The 26,883-nt window shown below is 43.1% G+C and overlaps 1 protein-coding gene across 22 annotated transcripts in view; it reads left to right on the top strand.

Moving 5' to 3' along the window:
• Camta1 (calmodulin binding transcription activator 1) overlaps positions 1-26,883 on the top strand; it is an 826,088-nt gene that overhangs the window by 74,048 nt on the left and 725,157 nt on the right. The window contains exons 4-6 of one of the 22 annotated variants that reach the window (XR_012907542.1): positions 3,565-3,648; positions 5,727-5,874; positions 14,039-16,091. The exons of 15 other annotated variants lie outside the window; for them this stretch is intronic. Coding sequence is in view for 2 of the 7 variants with exons in the window: in XM_075946650.1 (XP_075802765.1) it covers positions 3,565-3,573 (9 nt within the window). In the remaining 5 variants the exon portion in view is untranslated. Of the gene's footprint in view, positions 1-3,564; positions 3,865-5,726; positions 6,000-14,038; positions 16,092-26,883 lie in introns of those variants that run through there. 6 more of the 22 variants (XR_012907541.1, XR_012907543.1, XR_012907540.1 and 3 more) reach the window with 6 other exon arrangements.

Genomic DNA, 26,883 nt, shown 5'->3' with positions numbered 1-26,883 from the left:
TCTTAGTTCATCTTAGAGACAAGTAACAAAGGTTGGTATTCTGAACATTTGGAAAACCAGAAGACATGATGATGGTTGGCAAAGGAAAGGAGTTGCACCTCATCTTGGGTCAAGCATTGGGACTGTGAACAGGTTTGCCTTGGACAAAGGGACTACAAACACGGGGCCTGGGACTCGGGGAGTGCAAACATTTGGGTCTGTGAACATGGGGCCTGAAAATGTGAAAGCCAAACACTTTGTTTTTCTGGTGTTGGAGTGGATTCCATTTCTGCCATGTTGGACAAACTAACGTAGACCATACCATGAAGTGGTAATAGAAGTATAGCCTTTGCTTAGCTAAAAAGCTGGAGCTAGCTCAAGTATATTTGATGCTCTACATAATGGCATGCTGGGAATTTATGCATTTGTATTTATAGATTAAAAATAAAATTTATCCCATCACCGTAATCAGCTTTTAGCTGAATGTCTCTTTAATCAGTACACATTCTCTCAGAGCTTAATATCTGCTGCAGAAAGTATTGCGTAACAGCACTAATAGCCATTTTGTGAAAAACCAGAAAAATGTCTACGGTCCTGTCTTGATGGACTTCTTCAGTTCTGCGGTGCCTTCCCTTATGTTGAATCTTGTGACTTTTTTGATTGTGGATTTCTTCCCAGTTCTCCTTATTTGTTACATCAGAAGTTAGCCTCTAAGGGAACCATGGCAGCACCTCTTTTCCTCTCACAGGCCTTTGCTCTGTCTGAGAAGGGAGTCGGTTCCTCTTGCTTGTAGATTTGTTGAGAAAGGGAATTAAATTTGTCCGTAAGTGTGTCCCAGACAGTATGCTGTGAGAGTACCTGGAGAATTCTGCTGGGAGCAGGTGGATACATTCAGATCAAGGATATGCAGAAGGGTCTGGAGGCTGGCTAGGGGTTTCGAGCATTTACTGTTTAATTCTATTACTAATTGTGGAAAGAGACAAACTGTATGTAACTTTGTAAAGTTTCCCTGAGGTGGTCTAGAGCTCTGTTCCTGCCTGGTAGAACATTCCCCTTGGTTCCTCAGCTGAGAGCTTATTCCAGTCTGTGGCAACACCTGAGTATTCTGTGTTACTTTAATGAGAACTTCATCACTAACTGACTGTGGCTATAGTGAAGGCAAGGGAGGCTTCTGAAGAAGAAAAGGAAGATGGGTAATTTTGGTTTATGAGGTCTATTGCTGGTTGAGACCTGGAAATGGTCTAGAAGCCAATAAATTCTATAGGGAAAACACAGTGGCTCCAGTTAGGACTAGAGTTAGCGTCCTGGATGAAGATTGTAGCTACCCAGGCCCTGAATCTCCTAGAGCTTGTGGTCCAGAATAGTGGTTTTGGGTCAGGTAGGTGCCCACAGACCTGCTGTCTGGACACTGCTGAAGGCACCCATGCCGACCTCAGCAGGTGCAGTGGTCTCAGCTGCTGTCCACATAGTGGGCTCCTGTGCAGGCCTTTGCTGACAGTGGTAAAGTGCGTACTTTCCTTCCTGAGTGCTGTTCTAGGGACTTGTTAGCACCATAATAAACTCCAGCCTATCTTCTCCCCAACCAGAAGTTACTGGCTAAATTCCTAATTGTTACTTTAAAAATCAGTTGGATCGTTGTCTCCATAGGTACAGTTGAATTCAGAGGCTGTCTGTCAGAACTGCCGTGTGTGGGCAGGGAGTATGAATCCACTCCCATGGAAAGTCAGGACATGCTAGGGAGCAGCTGACAACTTAAAGGTTGCATTAGCTTGGATGGTTTATGCCTGGCACTTCTGGCAGGACTGATGAGTTGGCAAAAATCTGGGGAACTGTTTCTGTAAGGTATGGAATTTTAAGAATGATTTAGAAGACTTTTAAAAGACATTAAGAAGTCGTCTTATTGTTAAGAGATTATGAATATATGTTTGGTCGAGACATACTGTATATATAGTTGTTGGTCTGAACAGGTCTGGAGCTTATTTTTAATATAAAATGTTGTAGGAAAACAAAGCTCAAGTTAATACCACACTGCTGGCTTCTTGTCTTTTGTTACAAACATGCTGAAATGGTCTCAATAATGATGCTACTAAAGCACTGTATGCATTGTTTTGATGGGGTATTGATTCCTTTTGCAGTGTTCAACATTGCCTGCATGCCTCCCAGCAGCAAATATGTATGTGCCAGACTCTGTGAGATGAGGGCTCCAAAAATGAAATGTTAGTTTACTTTTCATAGCTGTGCAACTAATGAAAGGGAAGCTGTGGCTTTAGAGATGTGGCCTTAAGCACTAACACACTCAATCCGGTGCATGATGATCTGCAGTTACTTTAACAAAACCTAATCAGAGGGAACAAAAGCTGGCATTCATAGGATTATTTTATTTATTGATTGCCATAAGCCACGAGAAGGAATGTCTTATTTCTTTTAATAAATCCTTCTGGACACTCATCTATATTTTAATATATAAGTATTTGGGGATGTGATTTTTAACAAGGTTAACTCAAGTGTTCGATGTAACGGCGTGAAACTAAGGTGGGAGAATGGAAGGGGTGCTAAGATGGTAACCAAACCAAGCTCCTTTCGCCAGCTGCTCTCCACCTGCCTCAGGCGCCAGGCCACTGTGCACAGGACTTCTTAGATACAGACTGCTTAGCGTAAGGAGCCTGGATCCCGAATCAGGGAACAACCTGCTCAGGATTAGTTCTCAGACTAAAGACAGTAAGGATGATTGTCCCATGCTGGTCATTTACCAAGGAAGTGAGCGTTAACTGTCACCCTTTGCTTCTTGTTGCCCTCAGTAAGTGCCATAACCTGGTGGTAGTTACATTTCAAACATAGGTTGCACCCTCCTGCTCTTTGTGGGAACATAAGTTAGTTTGTTAATGAAGGTGAGTAAGTGTAACATTGTTGGGAAACAAAGCCTGTCAGATCCCTCTTTCCTGCATGGTTAGTCCTCAAGGCAGGCTTCTCTTAACTATGATTCCAGGAGAGACAGCAAGTTGTTACTTTGCTTAAAATGTCCTTCCCTTATGCAGTGAGAGTTGAATGTGAGAACAGACTTAATAGGTATAGTTACACAGTTTATTTTATCATGTATCACTTTATTGCTGTCTTCTAGAACATTGTTATACTAAATGTTCCAATAATGGGAATTTTATGCAGCTACTTCAAATGAAAGAAATTTGCAAAAACTCAATTTTGGAACTCATTCCTTGAGGAGAGGGGGTGGGGGTGGGAGGACGACACCAACTCACCATGCTGTGACCAAATTAGATTTCTGATATGTTGGCAACTTATCAAACACTGTCATTTCCAGAAAACGGGGTATGGATTTCAACTGAAATGAAATGCCAGCACTTCCCAGCCACTTTCAATTGGAAATATTGGAGGTTTTAATGATTGGTTAAATATTTGTAATTTTTTTTTGGTTGGTAACAGATGATTAAAATTTGGTTTTGTACCTGAATGAAAATGGCTCTCCATGGAATCAGGGAAGACTGTTCAATTGCAGGGGGAGCTTCGAGAGCTTGATTGTTGATTCTGGGAGATGCTAGTTGTACTTACTGGAGCTCCTTTGTTTTGCAGAGATCATGATGCAGCCGCCCTTTTGGATTTCTTTTTAATAATGTGTGACCCTTCACCTTTGATCCCCTGACCTGCATTACCTTGGTAACCATTTCATTTTTTAATTTAATTTCATTTTTTAATTTTGGTGTACAAGCTGTAACATTTCATCTCTCCAAGTGCAGCACACTGATTTCCTCAAGTAGAGATTCTCCTTTGAGTGATAAAATTGCAAAATGCTGTCTTCATTTTCTGTATTGAAATTCATTTTGATTTTTAAGAATAAAGTGTAATTTGTGTTTTCATCCTTTTAAAATTTAAGTTTAATGAGTGCATTTCCCCATGTAGGGTATTTCCTTTTATGTCCATATTTCGCTATGAATTAGCTGATGTTGACATATAATTGACATATACATACCCAGGCTGCCTGAAGGCTCCCTTCCCTTTTTACCCCCTTCCATGCACACTCATGCTCACATCTATCTTTGCCCACACCCGTCTTCACATTTACTACATAGCTTTGTTGCTGCCTTCCCCTCAAACACAGCAGCAGTTTAAATCTGGTAGTCTCGTAAATTTGCCATGTTTTGCATCGTCAGATTATATTTTGCATTTTCAAGTTTTACGGAGAGAAAAAGTTTAAATGTTTTATTTCATTAAAAGTATAGAAGAATACAGTTCTATCATCCAATTTCACCTTTCTCCATCCTTTATAATCTACTTCTTTTAAACATAAGAGAAAGCAACGGTTGATATTACCCACAGTGTTTTTGTCTTTGCTAAAATCTAGTCAGTTCTGGTGGACTCTACCAGGTTAATTTATGCTATTGGCTCTTACATTTTTTTTTCTTCAAATTAGTACATTGGGGTTTTTTTTGTTGTTGTTTGTATTTGTCTTAAAAACAAAACAGAACAAATTCCAAAACCATATTAAATTCTTTGAAATGGTGATAAATATCACCCCCAAAATCACATATAATTTCTTAGCATGATCCAGTAAAATACAGATTACTTTTAATATCTCATTATTTTATTCTTTAATGTTTAATGCTGATATTTCAATTTCACACAGCTGAAACATCTAGGTGAACATTGAAGTTGATTTAAATCCTTTCCAAGCTTTTTTGATGTCTATGAACGTTTATATCATTCATTAAAATCACAGAGTATAAGGAGCTGCTCATTGGTGACAAGAACTCCTGTACTCTCCTGCATTACTTGGAGCTTCCAAGCTTGCTTTTGCCTGTTATACCCACATACTTGCAAAGCTGCCTCTGGCCTGCTGAGTTTCTGGTCACAGAATTGCAGAGCACTGGAGTTGAGGAATAGAAAAGACTCCTATGACTATGAAGCCCCGTGACTGTCCTGTCCTGGGGTTGGGGGCTGAACCTTGACTGCTCAGGTGATTTTTAATGATGATTTTATCATAATGCATTGTGCACCTATGCGCAGGAGTATTTTTCTCCTCCATTTCATTTGTGTCCTTTGTTTGTCTTGGGTACCTTGTCCTTCAGCAGCAAAGGAATGGTGCCAGACATAGAGTTCATGGACTCTCAGAGTGGCAGGAGATGGTGGCTGTCAACTCCTCTCCTCATCTGCCTGATGGCACCCGAGGGAGTCACAAGCTCCCTGTTGACAGAGTTGGCTCTCTAGAGTCCAGTACTTTATTCATAAATCTAGTAGGAATCCAGGACACATTAGTAGATGCAGAAGTGAAATGTTTTCTTTGTCATTGTGATTTGATAAATTAGATTTTTCCTTTAAGCTGCCTGCTTAGTACATTTTTAAGATAACCTATTTTTTCTCAGAGAGCTAGTAACTGAATACACGACTTCTTATTTTAGATGAACAAAAATAGTTTTTGATTAGAATTTAGGACTTGTAGTAAGTTGTAAGCCCCACGGATATTGCTCATGTAATTTTGATTCACTGAAAGAATCTTGCCTGAGAGCGAGAAAGTCTGTTCTGGACTACTCGGGTCTGGATGTGCTGTCAGCCCCGGTTAAAGCAGTTAACCCAAACTAAAAAGCTCAAACAGAGACTTCAGAAGACAGGAGTGTGGTTTGAAACATTGACTTAGGAGATTGGCTGTCCAGGGAGGCATTTGTAAGCCGTGTTCTTGCTGCTTCCATTGTAATATGTGTGAAATGCAGATACTGTATGTCTCCTACTTGCTTTTTTAGGGTTGTTGAGAGGATAAATGAAACACTGAGAACTCAGAAGAAAGGTGCTTTTGAAACTCAACCTCATCCTATGGCTGTGCCCAGAGGCAGTGGTAGTGAACCCCGTGGTGAAGGGCCAGGACCATGGCTGTGGAGCCAGGCTGCTGAGGTTCGAATCCCACCTTGGCCTCTTGCAAGTGTTTTGACTTCAGCACTTTACCTAGCTGCCCTATTGCTGAGTTTACTTCCTCTTTAAATGGGGTGACAGTAATAACATCCACTCACAGGATCATGGTGAGTCCTAGCAGAGTCGATGTGTGTGAGGTCTGTAGAGTAGCACTAAGTGCCGTGTGACCAGATCTGCATGCCACGAGTAGTGCATGCACCTCCAGCAAAGGAAGCTCTAGCTTTTCCTCCCTCAGCCGTTTAACACTGACTTAGAGGCCCTCGGATGCCTAGAGAGGACCTCAGAGCGTGTGGTAAGTAAGACGTGCAGGAGACAGAAGCTCCGGCAGAGCTCCACAGCCTCCTAGGCTCACAGCCAGAAACTTCAGCCTCTAGGAGGTGCCTTGTCTGCTGCTGCTGCTGCTGCTGCTACTGTTAACTTCCCCCCTAACACCCCCCTCCCCAGATTTTTTTAAAAAGTTTTTTTGTTTACCTAATTTTGACTTTGGAGAGGAAAGAGACTGAAGAGAAAGTCATCACTTGACTGATTAGCTGGACTCACCCTTCACGCTACCATGGTAAACCCTGCAGCTAGCTTACAGGAAGTCAGGGTGTTGAGCTGCCTAGTGTTTCCCTCAGGTGCAGGAGGTTTCAATGTCCTCTTGAATAAAGGGGAAAAGATCTTACTGACACCACGTGTGCAAGGATTTAGGATTTAGAACACCTGATATAGGTGTTCTTCTCAATGAATTTTACACATTTTAATCATCCATCATATTCACCCAGGAGGTAGGGAGGCCTGCATGAGCACACTGATGCTCAGGTAGGTGTAATGCATTTGTTATGCTGTATTCACTGCCTCTGGGCTACTTTGCGTAAGACAGTTCTGCCATTTGACTGCAGGGATCAGCCATGTGTGTTCTCTTCCCTCAGTCATCAGACAGAGACATAATAGTACTAAGCTCAGTAAGATGTGACTGATAACGGTGGCTTCTTTAGTCCTGGCTATGGATCTGGAGCCCCTTGCATAGTTAAACTTGCATCAGTGGCCCACTCCATGGTTCAGATCTTTTACTAACTGAGAACCATTAGTCAACAGGGTTCAGAAATCCTGCAAGTTTGTTGTAAACAAGGAAAAGAGCAGGTAAATAATTTGTACACATATAAATGTGTCTTTCTGGGATGTGTGGGTCAGTGCTGTCACTTTTAGAGCAGATGACACTGCAAACTAAGCAAACTAAAGTAGGTCTCCTTGGGCTGACTTAGTGTTCAGCCAACACCAGCCAGTACCGACAGCTCCAGCCATTGCTGTGCACGACTGTCCTGAGTGAGAACTGGTCATCACAAATCCAGGCTTGTGCTTAAGTTATGAGGTTCAGGAAGTAGAGTGCTCTTGATTTATTTCTGTTGCGTGATTAAAAAGCAGAAAACTGACAGAAAGCAACATAGGGGTTTGTTTCAGCTCGGAATTCCCATCGCTGTGAGGAAGTCACAGCAGAGTTTGAGACAGCTGGTCACATCACATTCTCACTGGAGCAAAGAACCACAGACACTTACGTACTTAAGCTAACTTTCTGTACTCACAGAATCAGGGAGTGGCGCTGCCCACCTGGAGTCCGGGTCTTTCCATATCAATTAAGGCAATCAACACAATCCCTGGCAGATATGCCTACAGGACAACCTAGTCTAGACAGTCCCACATTGAAACATTCTCCCAGGTACTAGGTTGTATCAGAAATTAGAACTAAGTACCACAGGACCTTTTCTGCGTTCCATTCTGTAACCTTTCTTCGTTCCTTTCATCTGTTGTACATTCAGTTTTCCTTTCTCTTTTCTTCCTCTCTAGCTCTGACACTCTCCCCTCACCCATATCCCTGTCATCACAGTGTAATATGCTTACAAACCTAAGGGGCCTACCACATAGTAGGTGTTCAGATGGACTTTTAAATTTGTCTTGGTATCTGTGTTGGAGTAGGTGCCACCCTTTATTAGCCTGAGCATTGTTAGGCTTCATTTGTGATCATCTATCCTGGTTTGGTTCATCTTGAGGACTTAGTAATTTTGCCACATGGGCATTAGTAGGCTGAGAAATGCTAGGCTTTTCTCAGTCACCAAGCAGTGCAGGTTAGGCACTAGAATGGGCTGGGGTTGTCTTGGAGAGACTTCTTACCTTGGGCCTCTACATGGTTGCCGTGTAAGCTTTTAAACTGTAAGTTAGGTGATACCTGTGTTGAACCCCTTGATTTTGGTGATGAGGAATCTGCTCCTGAGAGGAAAAGGCTTCAGACCCTGTCACACCAATCCTGTGTAAGGGTGGAACAGCAAGCATGGCAGTACAGAAGCTTGCCCTTAACTACCTACCTCCAGGAGTGTTGGTGGGGTCGTCAGAGTAATCTCCTTCCCTCCACAAGAGCCAGTGTTACAAGGTTAAGGTAATTCTGAGGAGATAGAGGCCTCAGTGTGAGTCTCCAGATCTATGCAGTGTGGCTTGGGTGTCACTTGGTGGCCTTTGAGGTTATTTGATGACCTTTGCCCTCGTGGCTTCTGTGGGGGTGTGAGAAGTGCTCTGTCATTCCCCATGAAGGTCTGCCCAAGCCAAAGGGAGTTGATGAAGAAGATGACATTAGAATTGCTGCCAGGTAGGATGTCATGGAATCAGCACCCTGTGGTTCTAGTCCCCACTTACTGGTTCTCCCACAAAGTGATGGCCGTGGTTCCATGGAAGTGGCTCAGCCTTCACTTCCGGGCCTTTTCCTGGCTCCTGTGCTGATTCCATTTCTTAATCCTTCATTTTCCCAGAGATAGTGCTAAGAGGATAGGGCGAGAAACAGGTGAAATTTTTGGCTCAAGTCTGTCTCTGGGTCTCCCCTGCTGGGCTCTGTTCCCCTTAGGCCTCTGGCACATGCCCTTGCACACAGTAGACACTCAGCGAGTGCTCACTCTTCATTTCACAGTAGCTCAGGTAATTAAGAGCAGGAGCTGAAAGACTGCACGTATCTGTGCAGAGATATATCTGTAATTAAAGTTTTAATTAAAGAAATACCAGACCAGGCAGATGGTTCTTATCCCCGCATCCTGTAAACCTAAGAGCTGTGTCTTCTGGATCTTGCAGACAAAGGCAAGAACAGCAGCCTCCAAAGTGGTACCGAAGGGGAGAGGGAGTTTCACTAGCTGGCCGTAATCTAATTTTGGTAGCACTCTATGGATGGCACATCTGGGGGTAATCATTGCAGTCTGATATGGAAAGACAATACATCAAAGGTACGTCCTGACTAAAGCTTTTAAGCCTCAAGTCAAGGGCATTACTGCAGCCCAGCTGGTAGATCACAAGGTGTGTGGTTTTGTGCCGGGTTACAAAAGCTGACAGAGTGTTATTTAGGATCATCAGCTAAATACGGTTGAAAGTAGAGCAGCAGCATCCTGATGCTTCAGGTGTTGCCACTGTACAGCAGTGCAGATTGAGAGTGACCTGTGCCTGCCTGCCTCACAGTAGTCCTTCACTATGTTGCAGTGACCTTAATGGTCAATCAAGTGCAGATTTTAAAAAACACAATGACCACAAGAACTAACAGAAAAGACCTCTCTAGACCGTACCATTTTTCAAGACCTCCCAGTGACCTCCAGCCACTATTTTTTATTCCCATCACCATCAGCAGGAAGCTGGAGCAGTGCAGGGAAACAGTCAAGCCATGCATGGGGTGCGTGATATCTATGTCACTATGACCTCCTGGGCCTCTGCTCCCAGGTTTCATTTATCCGGTCAGGCACACAAGGTTGAAGGCATTCAGGGCAGATGTGGCAGTACTACAACATTGCACCAGTGCCTTTTTTTGTTATGTTCAGCATCACCGTCTTGAAGACACCTTTGTGTCTTTCACAGGGAGCAATTAGGTCAGAGGTTAAGAGCCAAGTCCTTCCTTTGCTGAGCACTGGGTCACTTCCCTTTCTCCATCCCTTCTATATGGCTTTTAAAGGCAGCCAATCTTTCCCAGAAAGAGCCTGTATTACTCCAGGATGGTAGATCTTGGAACTAATTTAGTCTATCAATACCATCTGTAAATCAAGGCTCAGTTATCCTGAGAGGAATACATGTGTGTAGGTGTGAGACAGGCCAGATCAAAGGGACCTGGTACATCCTGTGAGCAAAGTCTGTCTCAGGGCTGCTTAGAGATTCAGCTACCTCTGCTTGGGCTTGGGAGACTTCAGTGTTTGGTGAGCTGTTCTGTGGTCTTAGCTCAGGGGAAAGTGCTTTGAATGGTTTTTCGTGGTGGTATCCAGAAAACGCCACATGATCCAGATGCAGGGTAGTGCTAGTGATTTCAGTAAGCAGTATACATGTGCAAATTTGAACATGACAGACTGAAATCTATTTTTTTCTGTCATTTGTTTTGAGACCTGAACTTTTGGGGGGGGTAACTTTTTAGCAAATAGTCTGAGATTGTAGGAGGCTTCTAACTTGTGAAATTAAACTCTACTGCTCAGAAAGTGGTACATATGACTTGTTTTCAAGGTAGCAAGGAGACTGTTTATCCAGGGAGGCACAGCATCTACAAAACTACCCAGAAGGGCATTTTTTTTTTGAGGGAGTGGGTAGTCTCACTTCGTAGTCTAAGGTGGTCTTATCATTGTGTCCATGCACCTGCTCAAGCCTCCTGAGTGTTGGAATTACAGGCATGAGCCAACTACCAAGACCAATGCCTACTCTTTCTGGTGTAGATTGGAAGAAAACTTTCATGCCCTCCTCAAAACTCTAAAGTCCCAATGTCTTTAAATAAATAAAGTATATTTATTCTTTTGTTCTTGTAAGCTACTATCAGATGTCTAGTGTGGGGCTGCCTGGGTGCATGGAATGAAGCAGAAACAAGCCACACCTTCCTCTTACAGACCTCTGCTGGTTGGGGAAGAACAACAAGGAACAAATATCAAGTGCTGGTAACTTGAGGGTTTATATGTGCCAGTTCCACGTATTAACTCACGGAGCTCCCAAGAACACAGGATAGTAGATCCCTCCTTGTTCCCAAATCCACAGATGAGGAAACCAGTTACCACAAAACAGCTTGTTTCACCTCACTTGAGTAAGCAGTGCTGGTGCTGTTGACATTCCACCCTAGCCTTTCTGATCCAGATTGTGTGTTAGTGAAGGCGTCTGACCCTTTCATTTCTAATAATTAGTGGCAGCAGGTTGAGCACTGAGGTGAACTTTGTCAAGTGGCCCGGAGTCTGAGAGTGTTCTTGTGCACCCTCTCTCAGGTTTGACTCCATTTTGATAACATGAAGGATGTGACAGTGAATGAACCATGTAGATGTCTGGAGTGAAAGCATCCCAAGTAGGCAGGACAGCCAAAAGCAGAGGTTCCAAGATGTGTGCAGGGCTGACAACAGAGAAGAGACTAGGAGGACAGATAGAGGATGATGGTGCTGTCCAGAGAGGAAATGAGGGCCACAGGGCAGGGCAGGTACCAGCAGTAGAATCCTGGGAGTTTTTGTAGGTCACAGGTAAAACTTTGTTTATTGAAACAAGAGTCTCACCTCTGTAGTCCAGGCTGGCCTCAAGGGAGCTGGTTTTAAAAGGTCAGAGTGGAATGAGCCTTAATAGATGGCAGTCTCTTTCACCCAGTAGTATATTGTGATGTACGTGGACATGTACCACAAAGGTTGTTAGGATATAGTGCTGTTTGAGTACAGTCTTTGAAGTTGGTGTGTTATTGTGTAGGCACACCTCATTCTAGTAGGGACACGTTTCAGGTGACCAGGAAGTTCATGGCTGCCACACTGGTCAGTGAAACTCTGCAGATGACCATGGAAGTGCAGTCTAGTTTCAGAGGACAGAGAAGCTCAGGTTCATGAAAAGTTGGGTGGGTGGGCCTGAAACCACCTGGCTCCTAGTTCTAGGTTGTAAGGCAGGAGAGGAGACCCAGTGTTGAGGGTTCCTGTTTTAAGTAGCCATGGAGGTGAGTCGGAGCATCTGTGGATCTGAGGGCTGTTCTTCCTCACTGAGGCCCCAGGATAAGAGCAGGAGTTCTCATAGGAGTCCCAGAGCGTGGGCCATCATTTCTGTAGTATCTTCCTCTCCTTGCAGCCTTCTGATGCCCTCTGTCTGCTTTCATTCAAGCAAGGAGTAGCTAATAAAGGTGTTGCCCCTATGAATGTTTCAGACAGTCTTTATTTCCATGTATCTTTTGATGCTGATCTTTATTTTGGCATAATCCTCAAATCCTTCAAATTCTGTTAGTAATACTTAGCTCAACAATCTCTTGAAGGTGTTTGAATCTCCACAGAAGCCGACTTTTAGTAGCTTCAGGGCATTTCTGTGTGGTACAGACAGCAGTGTGCATACTCTCCTGTCCTCTTGATAAAGGCCAGGTCATCATTTTGCCATGCAGCTTAACCACTATATAGTTTATTTCTCCACACACACAAATCAGTGTGCGTATATGTGTGTGTTGGCTTTGACCACGTTGAGCCTTTGATAATAAAAGTCGATTCAATGTGAAAACTGTTTTTAGCCTTAAAGACTGGGGAAAGGTAAGGTAGTTTGCAGGGACAGAGATATTGGCTCACTTCTGCTGGACTCTCTTTTTATGAAGACTATTAATGCAAAGTTAATCCGAGTCCCAAGAGAACGCAGGATGGTGCTCTGATTCCATCCTCTTAACAAGTCTAAGTTTGCTTTAGGGTCCCTTTTGTTATTTTCTGTACAATATTAAGATTAACTAGGTCTGGAGGCAGAAGCAGGTAGATTTGAGGCCAGCCTGGTCTACAGAGCAAGTTCCAGGACAGCCAGGATTACACAGAAACCCTATCTTGAAAAAATCAACAACAACAAGATTAACCAGGAATTTATTTCAAGATCTAAGCACAGGTATTTAGGAAGCTATTTTGAGTCCTGTGTATTGTGGGATTTTTTTTTTTTTAAATATCAACTGGTATCAAAAGAGAGCGAGGGATCCAACTGGTCTGTAGCCTGTCAGAACCCAGGCTGTTGGTTGAGAACTTTTTCCTGCCTAAGTCTATTCTTGCATTTAAGGGGGTGGGGAGCTCAAGAAATGGGTTTTAGAAACAATGAAACTGACTCCTACTTAAACACTCTCAGACTCTACCTTAATGAGAACATCTGAGGAGCAGGGCATGAATACCAAGAGTCAGCTGGAAATTAAGGTATTAGGTGAACTTGAATGTTTTGCTTCACTGCCAGTTGTTAGTGTTTTGCCTACAAACTGACTCATCCCTTCATACACAGATCCTGATGAGCAGTGGGTCTCAGCGACAGAAGGGTTGTCTGTTACCGCACTTGTGAGTCACAGCACAGGCCACGGGAGATCCCAGAGGCTTAGCTTTGAAGGCAGTGTTAGCACAATTACTTCCCTGGTGTGCATGGAATTGTAATCTCATTAAAAGTGAAGGTCAGTTTGTCCAGACTAGGAAAGTGAATTTTGATCTTTGGCCACTGTTTTTAATTTAGATCTGGGTTACTAGAGTTCTGAGAGATGGAGGTGGGGGGAGAAAGGAGTAAGAAAAGAAATTCAAGGTATAACATTTAAACTTGTGACGTATTTATTTTGAAAATTTGTTGCTGAACCTTAAGGCTTGACTAACATCGCCCAAAAGCAGTGTTTGGTTTTCCTTGGGCAGGTGTCTACCCATTCCTTGTCTTCATCAGAGAGTCCACATACACACCTAAAACCAAACCCACAGCTCTGGCCCATTACATTGTGCCCCCGCCCAGCTATACCTTGCTTGCCTCTTGACCCCTCCCTACACCCTCTAAAACACTTTTCTACCCTCTGTTCTCTGCACCAGCTCAACCCATCTCCTCGCAGATTCTAGAGGCCAGCTTCTCACAAACCCTTCTCTTGAGCTCTGTTCAGTGCCATTAACTCCAGCTAGCTGTTCTTATGGAGTGGTACCCCTGTATCTATGTGTAGGTCCTTGGTACAGTGAATTGTCACTATCTCTTTCCTCAGTGAGTTAGGAGCTCTCTGGGAGCTGGTGCTAGGCCTCCTTATTTCTGTTTTCCTGGAGCACAGCCTAGTACTAATGTGTGGTGTGAGTGAGTAAACCAGGGTGGGTGGGGGAGAAGTGATGGTGGGGTAAAGGCACACTCAGGTCAAAGGGCAGACTGAACTGATTGGAGAAGAGAAGAGTAAATGCTGTTTTTGTTTATGCAGGTCTTAAAATTATGGTAGCAGAAAGCAAAGGTGCAGAGAGCAATGGAAACAAGTCAGAAGCTGCTGTCTGATTCCAGAGATGTCCACAATCTATGACATGTGGTTTATGTTGGAATCTTCAGTTTATCCTGATATCTCAAGTTGCTAATTTAGTTGAATAACACCTGGGGAATAGGTCATGAGGACTTTGACCTATAGATCCTCTTCACAATATAACCTATTGTTGTATTCTAAGCCCATGAATCATTGAGCATAGCCTAGTGCTATGGGCCTTTTACTCCCCCTTAAGCCCTGAACTACAGTCCTGTTTACATTGTGCTAATCTGAGGCCTGGGAGGCAGCCAGGCACCTTTCACTCCTGTGCTCCACCTGCTGCCTGCCTGCCCCTCATCCTACCAGCTCCTGAGCTAGGGAAGTAGAGACTTCTGAGGTTTCCTTTCTGTGGCTTTGTGCTTTGGGATAGTTTCAGGGCTACAGTGGAAGTCACTGGCAGCTCCCTAAGATTTTACATTGATTCGGAAGTGTCCTTGACTTCCTGGGAAACTAGCCTGTGGTGACCAGTTAGAAGTGCTAGGAGTTGAGTCAGCCTTCTCAGTGCTGGGTGGCACAGACAGACTCTAGCAAGGCAGCCTCTTGAAGTATTGTCTGTTCCATCAATATGTACTTAGACACATTAATCCGAGTTAGAGAACTGATTGTACTTAATGGCTCCCCTGGGATGCGTGTCAGAAAAAAACCAAAACCAAAGGAGTGTGCTGAATATTCAGAGTAAGCAAAAAAAAAAATCCTTGTAAAAATAGTGTTAATTGAACTTGGACCTTGATCATCTTTGAGCTTTCAATTCTTTATTTGGTTCTTTAAACAGTCTGTCTCAGAGCCTAATAAAAGTTACACTGTGACATTGCCAAAAAGACATTTTATACAAGAAAGACCCAATTTTGAATTATCTTTGGGAAATAGGTCATGTGGGGTAGAGACACATGTACAAATACACACACACTCATAAGTGTGTTTAGAATATTCTTCAGTTGTCCTTTACTCACGTGTTTCCTCTCTGCCTCTGGAAGTGGGGCACATTTTCTTCAGTTAAGAACAGAAATAGAAGCGACGGTCTTGACCCATTTTACACCTGTTTATTTCAGGCTCTCACCACACACTTGTTCATGGGCGCAGCAAGAAGAGGGACCCACAGAGCTGGAGCCGTGAGGGCTGGCACATTGGGAGGAAGCTGGCAGAGCGCATAGGGAGAGCTTTCCGTCCTGCCAGCTTCTTATCTGCTTCAAGACAGTTGTATCAGTGAATTCATTTCACTTTAAACCCCAAGTTTATATGAGCTGAATCTTACTAAAAATGAAATAAGAGCCAAGTGACCTACTCTTGCTTCATGCAGTGTGCCCGTGAGAGGGTACCGCAGCCACTTATCTCTAGGGAGTAGCCTGCACTGTGTATTCCCTGCTTCCAGTGTCTCTTCGGCCTCCAAACTTCCCTTTTCTTATTACCATTCACCCAGCAATAACCTGTTCATGTGTTGATTACTGCCTCCCAGAAGAATGGAAGCTCCATGAGAGCAGGGCCTGTGTGTTGTCTCTGTCTCCAGCACACAAGACAGCGCCTGGCATTTCAATAAATGCGGTTCAGTGAACTAGTGGGTCACTGGTGTTGCGTCATTTCTCATTCTTCTCTTTTGATTTACTGTTTATGTACTTTATGTATTTATGTATGCCTTTCAGAATGGTAACATAAATAGGAAGTTTTGTTTTGCAGCTAGTTCAGGGAGATACATGAAGCAGAGTATCTGAGATGGTGGGATTAGGAATTTTAGAGCCACTATGTTGTGGTGTTCATGCTGCCTGAGTAGCAACAGACAGAGGGGATGTGAGTCGCTTCCCTGGCATGTTGTAGCATCACCACCATTGAAGAAAGTCTAGGAAAAGACATAGTCTCCTCAGTATCTATGATCCAGTATGTGACAGAGTTCAGTCCAGTCCAGTCCAGGTGCTGTCTAGAGTAAGCAATCACTGACTAGGACTTACGGAGCTGGATGACATCTCAGCCATCAGTGGACCACACACACTTAGCTGCCTCATGTGAATTTAGTACTTACTAGTCGCAGAACTATCTTAGTCTGTGCTGTCTGTGATATTCACATGTCGCCCAGAGCACTCAGAGGCAATTGGTAAGCATGCATGGCAGTATGTAGAGAGAAACAGAAGTCCTGGCCCAGAAGCCCTTGCGGCCCACCTTTATCTGTTTGTGCATTGGCAGAGGTCACAATACAAGGATTATTCCTGCAAACCCTGAGTTTTTGTTTTTGAACAATGACCCAAGGAGACAGTGTCCTGTGAAGTGGCCCTGGCTCAAGGTGAGTTTGTCTGTAGCGTTGGCTTGTGAGGAATAACCTCCAGGTGTAGTGTGTCTTATCTGCCAGGTTTTGTTCCCTTCATTGTAAACTTATTACACACGGAAGGAGTCAACTAAACCATGACAAAGAACCAATTAAACCTGAGTGTCTAATACCTCTGCTCAAACCAGACCTTTCTGTGTACCACACAGCAAACCAGGAAACTAAAGCCTTTGGTGTTGTGATGCCATTTGCACTAGACAAGTCATTTAGTTATTTTGAATGTCACTGTTTTCCTCCCATGGAAGTGTAAGACGTGTGAATTTTGAGACGAGGGTGTAATTGCAGAAAGGGGTTAATGAGGCAGAACTCACAGACCTCTATTTAGAATTGTGTGGATGAATAAATCCCAGTAGAGGGTACAGGTGTAAGGAAAATTTTTGGTTGTAGTAAAAAAAATGCAAGGTTGAACTTTTTACTAATACAGAAATTTCGAACCTCTGGGGGTAAGTTGTATTTTACGTAAGTTAATTTGCTTAGAGCAGCAACCCCGGACATAGTGAACATAACTACATGCTCTTTATTGAAGGTGTGAAGTACAAATGAAATCATGTTTTAATCCTGCTTAATAAAGTGCACTATAATTTGTTATGGTCAACATCTCCTTTTTAATTCGTCACAGAATGATTTCTCAGATTAAGAAACCAACTCGTCTCTTGGTGTTCCCGTTTGCGTGTGGAAGAAGCTGGGAGTGGTTGACAAGGTCACCGCTCTCTTGGGCCAAAGATGGAGGAACAATTCTTCATGCATTTTGAATTGTCTTTTCACCAGACTGAAGATCAGATTGACTTACTGTTTACATTTGCTGCGGTTGACATGCGTACCTTTTAAGTTTTGTGGGGTTCAGTGAAACTTCCAATGGTTGTCTAAAGCCGCTGTTAAAATTTCATATTTAGCACTTCATTCAAAATCTAGCTCTCATTTAGTGTTCCTGCAGTTTAAATGACATGCCATATGCTTTGAAAGAGCCATCCCATGAGTTAGTGCCCTCTGGTGGTACACAGAGGACATCAGGCAGAGAGGGACTCTGACCCAGGAGCCTTGGGCTCACTCTGTAAAGAGGCATTGCCTTACAGTTAGTTTAGTCATCTTTTCCTCCAGGTGCTGATTTACACCAACTTGGATTTTTGTCTTTTGTTTGTTTTTTTTCTTACGTTTCATGCCTGCCGGTTTACTACTCCACTAAGCCTGGCAATGGAGTTGACTTAGTGCCTTCCTCACATGGGCTTGTTGTAAGAAAGAATATGCTGGTATTCAGATTGCCCAGGATGCATTCTTTAGCCTGCCTTTTCAGAAGGGACATGCTATCAGTTCCCGAATTAATGAGAAGGCCTCCCTGCTAGCTTTGGGTGATTTACAGACATTGCTTGGCCCAGGCTTGAAGGGTTGGTCTCCATGGCCTTATTTGTCCCTCTGGTATTCTCTGGAGCCAGCTTTCCCACCGAGGTCCCCTGGCCAGATTCTATTACTCTGGATTTCGGCATCAGGCAGAACAAACACCAAATCTGTCTGCAGTTCTGCGTGGCTATAGGGCCTGGGGAAGTGGCTGTACCTTGTGTGGGTCTCTATCAGGGAAACTTGTCTCAAACCCTGAAGAGAACAGCTTGGAGGATGAAGCTAAGGGGTGAACTCAAGGGCCAAACAGATGAACTTTCCAAGATTGCTGCGAAAGGCATGTTCGCTTCACTGAACAGCAAGCCCTGCCTTTGGTACTTAAAATTTGACAATTAAAACAAAAACCAACCCTTTATTTTGAGTTAACTTTGTATTTAACAACAAAGTTCCGAAGATGGGACTGAGTTTACACATGCTGGTAAGCCCTTTGATACCCTTGGGTTTTCTTGAATGTGTTCCCTATTTCATCACTTCAAACCTGGGTCAAGTTTGGTTTAGTTGTCCACTTAGCACTTTGCTGAAGACTGTAATGTTTGCCTCTGGTCCCTGAGTTCCACTGTAGACCTGGTACTTGTCCGCAGACCACCTTCAGTTTTGACCTCATTTCGTGTCTCTGGCTATTTGATGTTAGAAACACTCTCTGTGATTTTTTTTTCCAGCATCTTCATGCCTAAGTTTACCCCTATTTGTACAGTTGACTGATAGGCACAACCTAAGTAGACAGGGTGGTCCGTGACATTTGTGTTTCAGCGCTGTGTTTCGGTCTCAGAGCTGCTTCTCATACACTTAAGTAGAAGGCTCCACAATCTGCGATCTAGTTTTAATACATATATGGAAATACATGGAAACTCCTTTCTGTTCACATACTTTAATTTAAGAAAGTGACATGCCATGTCACTTGGCTTCTTCATGTGAGGGATGAGTAGGGAGAGCTTTGTCCTTTTTCATGAACAAGATGAAGTAAGAGCAAGGGTTGACTTGGTTGAGAGCACAGACCTTGGTCCCAGTCATTCTGCTAGCAGTCCAGCACCTCCAGCCCATTTCTCCTGCAGCCTTGGCTTTTGAAAAGACTGCTGTTACCTTTACATTGATGAGACTCCTAGTTACCTTAGGCTAGTTATGCATAACAATTCTTTAATGCCTAGTAGACAGTTTCCTTGTTCTATATCTTCACTAACTGTTTTGAAGTTGGCATTGTTAGGATAGAATTAGCAAAACTTCACTCTCTTCAGGAGAAACCAAGGGTCAGGCAGCACGGGCTCTCTTGTGCTTTGGTTAGTGAAAGCTGTGTTGACTCCATCAGCACTATGATGGGCTCTGGGGTGATGGACTGCTTCTGTGAGGCTGTAACTGCTCTGTGAACACTAGGCTGTATACGATAAACTTCGTCAGTAGAGATCTGCAACATACAGCTTTTGTTTTTTAAGTACCTCTGAGCTATTTGAAAGAAACGTGATAAGGGCCAATCCTTGAGAAACTAGTAGAACATCTTATGGAAAAACTGGGATGCAGACAGAAGCAGCATCTCCAGAGAGAAAGTTTGCATGCATGATGGAGGCAGTCATGCTTTAGGTAAATTATAACACCCTACCCGTTCCTGTCCTATGAAAATTAAATATTGTTGTCACCTGTCTTGCTCTTGTGTTGATTGATGTCCATTTCTAAGAACATCACAGCTCAGAAGAATCCCCTGTACTGGTGGTTGTGGTAATTAATAACAGGCACTGGGCTGTCAAGTCTCAATTCACCACTTTGGTGAGTTTGGCAGGTGGGGCTCATTGCTTTTCTGTTGTGCTCTTTTGAGATGTAGCTCCAGCTAGTCTTAGAGCTGCTGTGTAACTGGGGACAGTTTAATTCCCGATCCTCCTGCCTTCGCTTCCTGAGTGCTGTCGCACCTGGCCCTCGTGCTTTGCTTGCTTGCTTATTTCTCTTGAGATAGTATCTTAACTATGTACCTCTGGCTTGCCTGGAACTCGGCGATCCACCGGCCTCTGCTTCGAGAGTGCAGGGATTAAGGCATACCTCCAGAGGTCTGCTTTTCTTTTGAGTCAATAGCATAAGTGGGTCTGCAAGGACAAATGAGTGGGTTAAGATACATTTTTATTCTTTGAAAGCCTAATAGTCTCATTAAAGCTGAAGAAGTGTCTGGAGTGTTGTCTGGCATCCAGAGTAGGCTGTCCGTACAGTTTCTGGTGTTTGTTGTGTGGGTCTTGGTTGTTGGTTTGTTCACCCTCTGCATCTGAATGGTTCTAGAAAGTTATAGGACATGGGACAGTCTGCTGAAATGAAGAGTGAATAGACTTTGGACTCTGTCATCCCATCAACAGGGACAGTTTCAGGTTGGTAGAATCCAGGATGCAGATGTTAATGTTGTGGGTATTCCTGGGGGAGCTTTATTTACAGTGAGGCCTTTTCCTCTTGAGGCCACGGGAAAGGCCACAGTGCTGGGCTTTCTTGAATAGTGAGCTTTCCTGTTCACCATTTGAGAGATGGAACACTTCCTTTCTCTTGTGTCAGACTCTGTAGCCTACTGATCCTATCTGGAAGAGACATTACAAATACGGTTTGTGTAAAAAAAAAAAAAAACCCAAACCATTAGGCCTATTCCCTGGCTAGTAAAAGACCCAGTTCTCCAAATACTGAAACCACAGGTTTCTCTCAGCCACGGACGGGTACTTGTTTGCATGTCTGTCTCCTTCCTACCACATAGAAAGCAGAAAGCCAACAGAGACACGAAGACAATTAGGGAAACAAAGCTGGGTTGATTGCTTGTGTGAAGGTTGGTGGACTGTAGGGTCAAGCCTGCGTTTTCAGTACCCCTGTGACTACCCTGCACCTGCAGAGGCCTTTAAAATAGCTTTTGCATTTTAAGTTCAGTCTTGAGCACCAGCCATTCACTGCGAGCTGAGTTGCTGGGAAGTTTGTTTTAAAGATGAGAGCACCCTCTATTTCAGTGAGCCCAGTAAAAATAGCATGGAATAAAATTTAATTATGCTGTACTGAATATTTCATGTGGAATTAAGGGGCAAAAGCTGCCTTTAAAAAGCAGTAGGTTTGGGAAAAAGAAAAAAGGCTTTGTGGGTTCTCTGGGAGATGCTGTGATTTGAAGAGTTGCTTAAATGTATTTCCCCCCTTTGTGAAGAGTTTAAAGAAATCCATCCTTCCTTCCCCAAGTTGATTCCTTCTCCAGTGTCAGCAGTGCCTGGCAGTCAATATGCTGCCATGGTGCTGATCTGATGGCCGCTTTCTGTAAAATATGTAAAATAGTTTGTTTTTTAATCCTCTGCTTTAGACATTTAATAGAAAGCAAAGGTTTGGCTTGCTTTGGTTTCTGCTGAACCTGTATTTAAACCCACAAACAGTTTGAATAAAGTGAAGGCGCCCCTGGACTAGCTATTTTAAACATCTCAGGATGTAAGAATGCTAAATGGGGTTCCCTTTTAAAAATAGAAATGGCTGCTTGCATTTACATAATTACTGCTAACTAGCACAACATTTTAAACAGTGGCAAACTCGAGCTAGAGAAAGTACCTGCTTTAAAAAGCCTGTGGTAGGAAGCTCAAGTTGTTCTGTGAGCACTGCTGGTGGAGGGCCTCAGAGCGGCTCTTCATTGAGGAGGGGGATGGTAGGAGGAGAGGGTGTCTTGTAGGCTGGGAGCTGGCGCTCCTACCATAACTTACCAGACTTGTGTGTGTGCATTTGAGTCTGCCTTTTGCTGTTCTGGTAGCCACTGCTAAAAGCTGCCAAGGGCTGAAGTCAGTGCTGATAAAAAGAGCATGGAAGAGTAAAGATGAAGAGTAAACTGGGCTGGGGCATTCCTGTAATTGCAGCACTGGGGAGACTGAGGCATGGGGAGTGCAAGTTGGAAGCCAGCCTGGTCTATATGTACCCCATCTCCTAGAACATATTAGTTAAATCTGGAACTCTTGAGAACCCCTGATTTTGCCTTTCCCCATCCCAAACATCTGATCCATCTGTAGGTTCTTTTATTTCCTTCTAACATGGATCAGATTCTACATCACCCGGGACCAGGCTGCCTCTTTCTTTGGACGGCTGTTTCCATTTCCTCCTTGGACTCCCTGCCTCTCTTTTGTCTCTCTGTGCAACAGCCATGGTGTCTGTCCAGAGTGAGAGTAGCAGTTGTATACTTGGAGTATCTCTGGCCTGCTTGTCATTCTATCAGTTGCTCCACTCCCAGTCATCGAGGCTGCCCAAACCTGGAACACATCAGACATGGTTCTATTAGGCATTTCCTGCTTTGTCTTCCTGGAAAGCTTTCCCATCAGCCCTTCCCCTTTGTGTGCTGGCTCCTTTGTACCAGCCAGAGCTCAATCCAAGGATTGTCTCCTCAGACCTGATGATCCTTTCATATGCAGGCCACATCATTTATGTATAGTTTTGTTTTTCTCTGTAGCATTTATCAGTCAAAAAATGGTCTCCTTATTTTGATCTTTGTCTCCTCCCCACCACACCAGCTCTCAGGTCTGCCCCCTCGGCTGTGTTCCCAGCAGTCAAGTCCCTTGAGTGAACAGATAGGCATTGACCAACTGAATGTGGGAGAGGAGCTTGTGTGGGAGGAGACTGCTATCTGGTATAGCTAACTTCTCAAAGGGTATCCTGATGCCCCCAGGAGACATGCCCCAACCCTGTGTGGAAGCTCCGCCCCCTAGGTGGGGTGAAGAGCTATGTACTTTCTGTCCATAGTAGGAGCTTGCTAGGTCTGCAGGAAGCCACTCCTGAGAAAGGTAGTGGCTCCTGTGATATCCCTGATGAGTATGATAAGGACACTTTCCAGGTTCAGCAGTCACCTTGGCTTGGAAACAGATCTGTTGAGATACAGAAACCTTAGCTAGTAGCGTTTGGCTTTCTTGGTTTCTCTCCTGACTACCTGTCTTAGGATTTCTATTGCTGTGAAGAGACACCATGACCACAGCAACTCTAATAAAGGAAAACATTTAATTGAGGTGGTGGCTTACATTTTCAGAGGTTCAGTCCATTATTTTGGCTGGGAGCATGGTGGTGTGCAGACAGATGTGGTGCTGGCTACATCTTGATCAGAAGGCAATAGGAAGTGAACTGTGGCACTAGGTATAGCTTGGGCACATATGAGACCTCAAAACCACACTCTCCCAATGGCACACTCCAGCAAGGCCATGCCTACTATTATAACAAAGCTACACCACCTAATAATGCCACTCTCTATGAGCTTATTGGGGCCAGTTACATTCAAACTACCACACTTCCAGATCTGGGTAGAAAATATGGACAGCTGTTGATACTTAGAAAAGTGAGGGAGCTCTTGTAGCTAGTTGGACCTTTTGCTTAGGTAAAAAACTTACTTAGGTAAAAAAAAAAAAGAATTACATTTCCAACTCAGAGTCTTAGATATACCCTTCCTCCTCAAACTGTCGAACCACTGACTCTGATCTTGTGGAACTCAAGAGACCTGCCTGCTGAGTAAAAGCTCTCTTGTACAACTCCATTTTCTTTTTTTTTGTTTTTTTAATATTTATTTATTTATTCTGTATACAATATTCTGTCTGTGTGTGTGTCTGCAGGCCAGAAGAGGGCACCAGACCTCATTACAGATGGTTGTGAGCCACCATGTGGTTGCCGGGAGTTGAACTCAGGACCTTTGGAAGAGCAGGCAATGTTCTTAACCACTGAGCCATCTCTCCAGCCCTACAACTCCATTTTCTGATTTTCTGCTACCTGTTTTGCAGTGTTTGGGTTGTACAACTGGAAACAGTTAATTTATAGTGAAATGGACTTTTTGTTTATTTAAACTGAGATTCGAGGTTTAAACCTTGGAGCAGAAGGACTTGAGTTGCTTTTAATAGAGTATCAGTTTATTAGATTGACTTATCAAGAGTCTCTCCTGTTTGGAGCCTAATGCTGTGGAAGTACAGGTGCCTTAACTACCTGATTGTTGATGGAAGTCGCTCAGACTTGAAATAAATCACACAGAAACTATTTTATTTAAATCATTGCTTGGCCAGTCACTTAAGTGTATTGCTAGCTAGCTCTTATATCTTAACCCATTTCTATTCTGTGTATCACCACGTAGCTGTGGCTTATTGTCAGGCAAGGTTTCATTTGGCATCTTTCTCTGGCAGAACCACATGGCTTCCTGACTCCACCTACTTTTTCTCTACATCTCTGGATTTCTCACCTGGCTTTACTCCATTGGCCGAAAGCAGCTTTATTTATTAACCAATAAAAGCAACACATATACAGAAGGCCGTCCCACATCATTTCTCCCTTTCTGTTTAATTAAAAAGGAAGGTTTTAACTTTCATATAGTAAAATTACATATAATAAAACATCAAGCAAGAATTATAGTTACATTATATCTACCTTTTATCATAGCTAAGGAAAACTATTTTCAACTCCATCAAAGACTCCAGAAGGATATATTACCTAAGTAAACAGGAAGTACATTGTAAGCAACTTTCAGAACTCTACAATTGACAGAGACATCTCACTGCCTGGACAGTCACCCAAAGTTCTGTAATGTTGTGGGCACCCATAGTATCCAGCAGACTTTTCCATGAAGCAAGAAATATCAAAGATATTTCCACCTATATTGGCAGTTTGTCAATTTCTTCTGTGTCCTGCAGAATTTCTGGCAGAATCTTTTATGAAACAGGAATCCCAAAGGACTATCTCTCCTTTAGGGAAGTTCAGAAGTCATTTTTCTTTGGGTCCTTAATATCAAGCAGTTCAGGCAAGAGCAGTTTCTTGCCCAAATGGCTAGCAAATTCCATAAGGAACCTTTTCGATGCCCATCTTCCTCTTGAAATAGATTGGAGCTACCAGGAGTAGATGTGTCTCACTGTCATGAAAAGTCCTAAGTTCTTAAAACATTTTAAATGCCACATTCTGTAGTCTTTGAAAGATTTGAAGAATACCTATGTGAAATCTCTTTACATCTAGAAACCCTAACTAACATGACTACAAGCTTGACTATTATAGATGACTCTCTATTAACCTGTATTTCTTAATTATCCATTACATCTTTAAATGAGCTACACAAACAATACCTTAATCATAACAAAATTGACCTTAAATTTGTATCAATAAACCAAGATTCATACCAATGAAAAGTATTGATCTCTATATCATATCTATCTTTAAGTGTGAAGAAACATTTATAAACAATATTTGGAAATTTGGGTGTAATTCTCTCCAAACTACTTCTTGCTTTTTGTTGGATCAAGTAATTTCAGGGGGTGTTCACGGAAACCTTTCAGAGGGTCTTGGTCCATCAAACCTCATTAATCTGGAAGGAATCCACAGGTACTCATCCTCTGTGGAAACAAAAGAAGAACCTCTTTTCCAAAGTAACAAATCCTTAGACCCAAATTTTGAAGTCAAGATACCTTTAAAATATATATGTTGGTTTAGCTTAGCAGCCTACACAATAAAATGTCTCTTTGTGCTTAGCTCCTTTACAGTCAAAATATTCAAAGAGAACACAATAATATACATAATCCAGACTATATTTTCCATCTTTACATGGCTTATTTTTCTTTACTCCTTTTAATCTATGACTGACCATGTTGGTGCAGATTTGTTGGGGGAGGCTGCTAGCTTGCTTTCTGACTGCCCTAACTTGAAATAATTACACAGAAACTATACCATTTAAATCACTGTTTGGCAATCACTTAAGCATATTGCTAGCTAGCTCTTATATTTTAAAATTAACCCATTTTTATTAATCTGTGTATTGCCACGTGGCTGTGGCTTACTGGAAGGGTCCGTCTGGCATCTGTCTCCAGCAGGGCTTTTTCCTGACTCTGCATACTCTCTCTCTACATCTCTGTTTGGATTTTCTGCCTGGCTTAACTCTGTTAAGCCATTGGCCAAAAGCAGTTTTATTTATTAACCAATAAAAGCAACATATACAGAAGGACTTTAGAGTATCTGTTAGATTGGTTTACCAAGAGTCCCTCCTGTCTGACTGGAACCTATGAAATGCTGTGAAAGTACAGGTGCCTTAACTGCCTGGTTGTGTAATTGCCCAACTGGTAACCAGGTTGGACTTGGAATGAACAATGCCTGGTCTTTAACTACCATGGTGCTGTGTATATCAGCGGAATGAACAATGCCTGGTCTTTAACTATCATGGTGCTGTGTATATCAGCGGAGGGACAAGATGAGGCTGTTGACCACTGTTAGCAGAGTCTGTGTAAGAGCAGCAGCAGGTTGTTCCCACGGCAGTGGGTGGATATGATTAAGTTCAGCAAGGGATGAGGAGGAGAAGTAGGGTCTATTGGTCTCTGGTATCCTAGTTCCTAGTGAACCTCCTCTTACTAGGAAAGCTGTCACTGTGTGCCTCCATTCTGTCACTTTGGAATGGACCTCTTGCTGGTAGTGTTTGAAGTTAGTGAGGTGGCTTTAGTTTACCAGAATGCTGTAACCATATTCCTGTATGCACGGATTGCTGGTGGTCAATGGTCCTGGGACTGAGAGGGTACTTGACTTTCCTGCATACATCATTAGAATCTAGTGTGTATGGTACATTTGATATTGTTTGACCAACAGTAGTTATAATTGAAATACTTGAAAGTCATCACTTCTAAGTCTTCTGATAAGTTCTGGGGAAATGACTTGCTGGTTGTATTTGATGGACCTTGAGTGTGGGCCGTGGAGAAGTCCCACTCATCATTAGTCTCTTCCCAGTCTCAGAAGAGCCAAGAGAGCTTCATATGCACGTAAGACCCAGGCTCTTCTAACCTTTCTTTTCATGGCTACGGCACTTGCAGGGATTTCTGGATGAATACAAGCCTGTAATTCCTCTCATCTTTGAAGTGACTTGTTTAGAGGTGTCTAAAAACTCCTGCAACTCTTGACATTGTAACCTTAGAAGAGCAGAGATTCCAGAGGCTTGTTTTCTAAAATGGGTTGAGGAGATTAAATATTTGTTAAACTTCTTGTGTGCCCTGATTAAGAGAGCGAATCACCGTGCTCTTTGCCAGGGTGCATCTGCTATAATTTGTCTGATTTACTGGTTGTCCACCATGCAGGAAGACAGGTTGAAGTTCAC

The sequence above is a fragment of the Microtus pennsylvanicus genome, chromosome 13, assembly GCF_037038515.1.
Source record: "Microtus pennsylvanicus isolate mMicPen1 chromosome 13, mMicPen1.hap1, whole genome shotgun sequence".
Lineage (NCBI taxonomy): Eukaryota > Metazoa > Chordata > Mammalia > Rodentia > Cricetidae > Microtus > Microtus pennsylvanicus.
Note: the sequence above shows the minus strand (reverse complement) of the source record. Positions and strands in the feature narration are given on the sequence as shown.